The sequence below is a fragment of the Lipotes vexillifer genome, unplaced genomic scaffold (genome assembly GCF_000442215.2).
Source record: "Lipotes vexillifer unplaced genomic scaffold, Lipotes_vexillifer_v1.1 scaffold557, whole genome shotgun sequence".
Lineage (NCBI taxonomy): Eukaryota > Metazoa > Chordata > Mammalia > Artiodactyla > Lipotidae > Lipotes > Lipotes vexillifer.
The window spans coordinates 568,691-577,086 of NW_006789913.1; the positions used below are offsets into that span (position 1 = coordinate 568,691).

The following is an 8,396-nucleotide window of genomic DNA, read 5'->3' on the forward strand; positions in this document are numbered from 1 at the left end:
GTTCAGCAGAATCAAATTATAGGTAAATTAAAGGACCTGTATAGAAAAACCAATATTCCTTTAGTTAACCCCCACTTTGAATCTCTCAGGAATGAAATGCTGCTTCACATTTTGGAGATGGGACTTTTTTTTTTTTTGCGGTACACAGGCCTCTCACTGTTGTGGCCTGTCCCGCTGCGGAGCACAGGCTCCGGACGCGCAGGCTCAGCGGCCACGGCTCACGGGCCCAGCCGCTCCGCGGCATGTGGGATCCTCCCACACAGGGCACGAACCCCTGTCCCCTGCGTCGGCAGGCGGACTCTCAACCACTGCGCCATCAGGGAAGCCCGGAGATGGGACTTCTGTATATTAAGAAAAAGGTAGTTTACTTTGGTAAGATGAGTCTGGCGTGAGAAATGGAACCGAGGCGTTCAGTATAGCATGGCGGTGTAAAACTTAGTTCAGTATAGCACAGGCAGACCTGGGATGGAATCTGCACTTCCCCTCACAAACTGTGGAATCCTAGGAATGCTACTTAACCTCTCTTGCCTCAGTGTCATTTATAAAATGCGGTAAACACCAACTAATTCACAGGGCTGCTGTTAGTAATGAGATAATGTAGGCTTTAAACAGGGGCTGGTTTATGTTAAGGGCTCAATAAACAGCAGGCTTTTCTATTGGTAGCTCTTTTCCTAAGCCCTCTTTTCTACTCACCTCTCAAAAACAGGAGAAGCAGTGAGCAAAGCCTTAATTACCTTAACTAAATACCATAGAAAGTAATAATGAAACGGACAAAAGGAACATGAATAAACTGATGGCTGCTATTCCAGACTACTTATCATGCTAACGGCATCTGATATTGGAAAACACAGGCCCGATATCCTAAAGAACAAATCAGAGCATGCAATCTTTCCAAAGAAGTGGCAAGGAGTACCTACTGCATCTTAGCTAGGCTATCCATTACTCTTTTATAATCTGAGCTCCACAACCGTCTCTCTACCAAGCAGAAGGTACTACAGGAGAGCAACTCTGATGCCATATGCTTCTTTATAAACCTAACCTTTAATTTTTCAGCTCAAACCCATCTCCACCATAAAGATTTCATTGAATCCCCCAGCAGACTTGAGTGCTTGTCTCTTGTGCCCCACTGAATCTGTTACACACTTCCATTACAGGAATTATCTAGTATTGGAGTGGGCCATTTGCATGTCTCTTCTCTACACTATAAATTGGTAAAGATCCTGTCTTACTCATCTTTGGATTCCCAGTGCATAAAACACAGTAGACCCTCATAATTACAAATTAAAGGATGGATTTCACCTTCTCTTTCACTAGTTAAGGCTACTAAGAAACAGCCGGGGAGATAGAAGTATCGAAAGAAACTCACAAACTAAGGTCTGCCAGACCATACCCCTGCCCACCCCTCCTTTTTTTAGAGCTTGAAGGGATGCCTGTTCCTGCTTCTCACAGTTACTTTTTTAAACACACAAAAGGATAGAACCATCCACACAGAATTTTCAGACAACAGATTATATTATTTCTCAGTAAATGAAACAAGGAACATAAGTTTCTGGGATAAATGCTAGTGGTTACATATAAAGTTGACCTCTAGACATGACTCTCTGGAAGTATAATTATGATACTAGAAGCTCTTAAGTTCTTAAAACAATAAGGGAAGAAAAGCTAAGAAGCAAAAATCAAAAATGTTTAACATCGAAACTTTAAGTTCTTTTCTACTTTGCCAAAACTTTTGCTCTTTATCTCAATGAACCCTGATATATGTAACTGAAATCTGGCCCCCCCAAAGGAGAGCCCATGACTAACAAACCATGTATAATAACTTAAATACAGTACTTACTTTTTCAAGGCACTTTCAAATATATCTCACTGAACTACAACCAACCATAATCACAGAAACTTAAAGCTGAAAGGGGTCTTGGAAGTCATTTCCACGACTACCACACCTCACCAACAGAGTGGTATCCAAACATCCCCAGTCTTTAGTGACTGAAAGAGATGGGTCTAAAATGCTTCTTTAAAAATCTCTCCCTGCTCTGACCACCTGCCAGTTTCTCAGTCTCCTCCCCTCCACCTTAATGTTCCCAAACAGGTAAACCAAAACCTCCAAGTCATCCCACCACCAAACAACAGTCTCTGCTTCTCAAGTCGACTTCTACTCCCTTTCTCTGGGCCTCATCCCCAATCCTCACCCCCAACGCACAGCCAGGGCCTCTAAGATTCTGATCCCTCAGAGATCCCACTGGTTCCATCCTCAACAACCAATCCCCTTTCTCCTATTTCTCCCTGCTGTCCATATGCTGTCATGGGCAAAACCACAAGCACCCCTAGCCATGAATGTACCTTTGACCTCAGAATCTTTTCCCCTTCCTTTCTCACCTTCTCTCTCTGCTTCTCAGCGCTGTCCCTTCATTCCTTCAAACTCAATGTCTCCTTCCTCCTAGTGATTTCCTTCAAGGACCACTGGTAATTGAATACACCAGTTGTTAAATGCCTGTTATGTAGGTAAAGGGGACATATACCCTCAAGAGCTCACTCTCAAAGAACTTCTAAGTCTAGAAGGAGGGAAGAAGGGAGGCGGGTGGGAGGAGAGGGGAAGGGGAGGGAGAGGTTGCGGGGGGAAGGGGGAGGGGGGGAGAGGGAGAGAGAGAGAAAGAAAAAGAGAGAGAGAGAGAGAGAGAGAGGGAGAATCACTTATCCGTTAAGACTCATCTCCTCTGGGAAGCCTTCCCTAGCCCAAACTGAATTGGTCCCCTCTTTTCAGTGCCACCATTATACCTCCGATGCAATGACTAGTCTTCTTATGCGTCTCCCACCACCATACTGTGGGCTCTTCAATGGGAAGGTCCCTAGCACTTAGCCCAGGACTCGGCACAAAGGGGATACCTGATGTTTGTTAAGTGAGTGAATGAATGAATTCCGATATACAGTTGTCCATTCATCCATTCGTTCTATCATTCGATGACCAAAACTTTACTGAGCCCACATTATGTACAAAGTTCTAGAATGTAAAGAGCTCTTACGTAAGCATAACCCGAAGCTCTAATACTAGTAGATAAGCACTCTTCCGCGGTCCGCGTCCCCAGCCCCACTGAAAACCTAGACAGAGTCTCTTCCCTCAGTAAAACCCGGCTTTCCCTTGCAGGAGCCCACGTCCCTCCAACTCAAGCTACCTGGCGGCCCTCTAATCCTCCCAGGACCCCCACCTAATAATCCCAAATCTTAACACCCCAACCCCTCTGGCTTCTCTTCCTGTTCTCCATCTCCACCCTTGAGGTTACTGCAAGCCTTCTGCCCCCCGACCGCCTCCGAGTCCCTGAGTCCTGGAGTCCAGGGTACCTCAGATTTCCCCCTCCCCGTACCCGTCCCCCGTTGGCTCCTTCCCTCTCAGGATTCCATCTCTCCTAGGACCCCCACTTCCGATACCTCCCCTCCCCTCCCTTCAGTTTCAGGTTGGGTCTCTCCTCTCCTCGACTCTCAACTCTTCTTACCTCATCCAACTCCCGTTCCCCGGCAGCACCTGCTCCAACCTCCACCTCCACCACCGCCGCCATCTTCACAACTCTCCCCCTCCCCGCAGGCCCCGCGCGAGCCAGCTGCTTCCGCCGCTCAAGTGCTCCTAGCCAATCGGCGGTGCGGGCTCCGGCAGAGGGGGCGGGACAACAAGACAGGCGGAGACCTGAGGCGAACTAAGAGACCATCTACCTGCTACCCACTTAAAGGTCAAGGAGGGACGGATCCCGTACACTTCTAACCTTCCGCGGGGGAGAGTTCTTGGAAAATGAGAAATAGGACTTGTATTATTTTCAGTGCAAATATTTCACCAATTTCCCCCTTTGGAGAGCCAAAGAGAAGGGTCCCTAAACCGTCTACTTTCGCGACGCTCCCTCACTCTGGGCAACAAGAGTGAAGCGTGGAGACTAAGGACTACATTTCCTAGAATGCATGGAAGCTGACCCGGAAGTCTAAATTCCGCTCTCTCTAGAGGAGAATTGTAAAGAGTGAAATATACATAAACCACCGAATGTATTTTCCTGGCAATAGCACATGCCTTCTTACCTCGGTGGGAGTCATTTTCCGGAAATAGCGGCTTCTTGAGGCCCCAGAACGAATTCACGGACTTCGGGAGGCGGAAGAGTGGCTCTTCGGGTCAGAAGGCGGAGGTCAGAGAGCAGAATTGGCAGGAGAATGGGTTTGTGGCCCAGGATCTGAGGCAGAGGTGGCTCTTCGAGGCCCATTATCCCGGGTGAGGGTCGTTGGGGCTGTCAATGGGGAGGGGAATGGACGAAAGGGAGGAAGGGTGACCATCAAGGAAGTGGACAGAACAGCGCATTCCGAGGAGCCGTGGAAGTAGCGGCTTAGGCTCCCGAAGCTGAGAGCTGAAGAGCCTTGCGGGACTTGCACGGCCCCCAACTGCTTCTTAGGCTCTCATGCCTCAGGATCCACTTCACACAGCTCCGTACTCTTTCCTGTGTCCACACTCTGCGTCCCCAGCTCCTACCTTTACCCTCGTCCTGTACACCTTATTCACTATGCTGCACCCCGACTTACAGCTTCCTAACTCATTTCCAACCCCCTGCCTCCTAACCAGGACTGTCAACTTTTGAGCTTCAGGGAACATTCTCACAACTCCTTTCCCCAATTCAACTCAGCTAATTCCATATTATCAAAGCATTCCTAATAATATTATCTATATGGTAAGTTTAGTCACAGATATTTATTAGAGCTTACTGTCAGGCACTGTCCTTTGTATTTACATAAATTATTTTATCGAATCCTCTTTATTTTAATTTTTTTAATTAAAAATTTTTTTTATTTTCTTAGGTTGCTCTGGGTCTTAGTTGCAGCAGGCAGGCTCCTTGTTTGCAGCTCACAGGCTCCTTAGTTGTGGCATGCGAACTCTTAGTTGCAGCATGCGTGTGGGATCTAGTTCCCTGACCAGGGATGGAACCCGTGTTCCCTGCATTGGAAGGCAGATTCTTAACCACTGTGCCACCAGGGAAGTCCCCGAATCATCTTTACAAAAATAAAATAAAATATAAGTACTTCTGCATACTATCCAAGTTTATATGTGTTACAAATATCTTTCAGTCAGTCGTTTGTATTTTAACCTTGTGTTACCTTATTTTTCATATTTCCATCTTTGATCCATTTGAGTAAAATTTTAAAAATATGTTATGAGGTAGGATCTGCTTTTACTTTTCTTCACATTGTGAACCGGTTTTCTTTCTTTCTTTTTTTTTTTTTTACATCTTTATTGGTGTATAATTGCTTTACAATGTTGTATTAGTTTCTGTTGTATAACAAAGTGAATCAGCTATATGTATACATATATCCCCATATCCCCTCCCTCTTCAGCCTCCCTCCCACCCTCCCTATCCCATCCCTCTAGGTGTGAACCAGTTTTCTGAACACCATTTATTACTTCATCTTTTTCTGGCAAAATCGTGCTCTATCTTACAATCAACTTAACAGGTTGTAAATTCCCATTTATATGAGTCTGTTTCTGGAATCTATTTGCTTGTTTCTATAGACCATATGTTGAAATACTGTGACTTTGTAGTTCTTTTCAGAGTTGTTCCCCACCTCTTTGATCCACCTTTTTAGAATTGTCTTAGCAATTTGTGGCCCTTTATTGGTTGATGACTTTGTGGTGATTGCCAGCAACTTCTGCTGGAATTCTGATTAGAGCTATGTTGACTTAATAAACTACTTTTTTCTTTTCTTTCTTTTTTTTTTTAATTTATTTTACTTATTTTTGGCTGCATTGGGTCTTCGTTGCTGCGTGGGCTTTCTCTAGTTGCAGCGAGCGGGGGCTACTCTTTGTTGCTGTGCACAGGCTTCTCACTGCGGTGGCTTCTCTTGTTGCGGAGCACGGGCTCTAGGTGCGCGGGCTTCAGTAATTGTGGCACATGGGCTTGGTAGTTGTGGCTTGCGGGCTCTAGAGCGCAGGCTCAGTAGTTGTGGCACACGGGCCCAGCTGCTCCGCGGCATATGGGATCTTCCCGGACCGGGGCACGAACCCGTGTCCCCTGCGTCGGCAGGCAGACTCTCAACCACTGCGCCACCAGGGAAGCCCCTAATGTAGAAGTTCATTTCAGAGTAAAACAGATAAAAGTGGTAGCATTGTTATTTTCCTTAAAAGAGGGAAAGTATTTACTTACCTACATTCTCATGTCACACATTTGGGGGCTTTTGAAGAAGTAGAGATTCCAGAAATCCCAAAGCTACTAGTAATAATTTCTATCTGAGTTGAGAAGTAGCATGGAAAAGTAACTAGCAATACCACCTCAGCCACTGCCTGGCTGCCCACCTCGTTAAGTGGTTTGGCATGTCTGTATGTCAGCTGCTTCTCCTGTTAAAGAGGGAATGATAGCTCTTACCTTACAGGGATATTTAAGAATTGAATGAGTTACTTACTTATGAAGGGTTTTGAAAACTACCTGTACTTAAGCACTACATAAGTGTTATTACCTAAAACAAAAATGGAAATTTGTGTTATTGTGTGTTTGGGATAGGAAGACTATAATGTTGCCTGGGTACAGAGGGTTAAGGGCTTGAAGGTGGAAGGGTGAGGGAGGCCCCAAAGCAAAGGAGGTTGGAGACTCAGGGTCCCACCCTCTCTACTCCTTCATCCAGCCTCAGCCTAAGTGGACCGAGATCGTGAACAGAAAGCTTAAGTTCCCACCTCCACTGCTGGATGCCATTGGACCTGGTGTAGCAGCTGCTGGAGTTGCGGGTTGAGGCCACAGACGGCGGGCCAGGCGGGCCCCTGCAGAATGTGGAGGAGGCTGAGGCCCACTCCTGGAGGGAGGCCCTCAATCTGGCCATCCGCCTGGGCCACAAGGCCATCAGTGATGTGCTGTTGGCCAGTGTCAAGTTCGACTTCCGGCAGATCCACGAGGCCCTGCTGGTGGCTGTGGACACAGACCAGCCGGCAGTGGTGCATTGCCTGCTGGCCTGGCTGGAATGGGAGAAGGGCCGCAAGGTGGACACCAGGTCTTTCTCACTGGCCTTCTTTGACTCAACAGTCGATGGCCCCCGCTTTGCCCCTGGTGTCACCTCCCTCACCCTGGCCTGCCAGAAGGACCTGTATGAGATCGCCCAGCTGCTCATGGACCAGGGCCACAGCATCGCCCGGCCCCACCCAGTCTCCTGTGCCTGCCTCGAGTGCAGCAACACATGCTGCTGTGATCTGCTCTAGTTCTCCCTATCCCGCATCAACACCTGTTGTGGCATTGCCAGCTGTGCCCACCTCTCACTGGCCAGTGAGGATGCCATGCTGGCTGCCTTCCAGCTCAGCTGCGAGCTCAGGCGCCCTGCCCACAAGGAGCCTGAGTTTAAGGTTGGTTTCTGGTCCCTTCCCCCGCCCTTGGTGTCCCGTATCTGTCCTCCACCAGCGCGTGGTCGGGCCTGTGGTGGGTGTTCTGGGAAGAGGGAAACAACAGAAAACTGTTCTCAGGAAACCTCCATTCTGATGGGGAGCTGCAGAATTCCACCCTGAGGGGGATCTCATTCTAATTGCAGACAGCTGTCACTCTAGGGGTACCTAGTCTCATGGGGGTGGGACAGACCCTATCCTAGGTGTCTCCTGGGTCAGTCTGAGGGAGGAGAGAGAACATAGATAGGAAGGCAGCTGGACAGACTTAGAGATGACATTCAGTAGAACCTGTCCTTTCTGAATACCTACTGTGTGGTCCCACCTAGAGCATTGTGTGTTGGGGCCTCATGCTTGTGATTGCAGCAGGGAGAGAGAGGGCAGAGAGAGGCGGACAAGACTCCCAGGATGCTCAGCTTCATTCAGGGTCTCTGTGGATGGTACCAGAGGGCTTCTAAGGAGCAGAAAAGAGGTCAGGAAGCTACAGATGTTGTGTGCAGGGCAGACTCCTTGGAAGAAGTGGGATTAATCTTGGCTACACAACCAGGTGGTTTAACACAAGTGAAGAGGAGTAGGGAGGATATTTGAGGTAGGGATTCCGTCCAAGCAAAGACTCTCGGCTAGTAACAGTGGACGTGGGATGAGTGCAGGAACCCTGTGCAGACAGAATGCGTGAAGGGGAGCCAGGGAGGCCTGGAGGCAGGGACTGGTCAGGGGATTTGAATTCACCACTCCAGTTCCATCCATCACTCATCCACTGACGTCCCCTCTGTGCCAGGCAGACTTGGTCCCCATGGTCAAGATTACCATTAGGTGGGGAAACAAACAAGGATATTAATAGAGTCCTAGGACAGGATGTGACCTGTGCCAGACGAGCTCAGGGAAGAGCATGCTGCTTCTCCAGAGTCGTAGAAGGATCAGGGAATGAAGAGCCTCCACTTCACAGGTAGCAGGGAAGAGCAGCCCTTTCCAAAGGACCATCCCTCATCCTCGTAGCAGCCCACAGAAGGAGGCAGCAGGA

At 48.2% G+C, this 8,396-nt stretch overlaps 2 protein-coding genes across 3 annotated transcripts in view; one reads left to right on the plus strand and one right to left on the minus strand.

The window, feature by feature from the left end:
• RNF121 (ring finger protein 121) overlaps positions 1-3,892 on the minus strand; it is a 90,029-nt gene extending 86,137 nt beyond the window's left edge. The window contains exon 1 of one of the 2 annotated variants that reach the window (XM_007463029.1): positions 3,489-3,892. In XM_007463029.1, the coding sequence (XP_007463091.1) occupies positions 3,489-3,551 (63 nt within the window). In that variant the 5' untranslated portion in view covers positions 3,552-3,892. The remainder of the gene's footprint in view (positions 1-3,488) is intronic. The other variant, XM_007463030.1, reaches the window with a different exon arrangement.
• Positions 3,893-4,044: 152 nt separating this feature from the next.
• Positions 4,045-8,396, plus strand: part of LOC103087662 (short transient receptor potential channel 2 homolog) — a 19,996-nt gene continuing 15,644 nt past the window's right edge. The window contains 4 exon segments of the mRNA XM_082931272.1: positions 4,045-4,060; positions 4,104-4,347; positions 6,561-6,704; positions 6,706-7,342. Of these exon segments, the coding sequence (XP_082787398.1) occupies positions 4,045-4,060; positions 4,104-4,347; positions 6,561-6,704; positions 6,706-7,342 (1,041 nt within the window).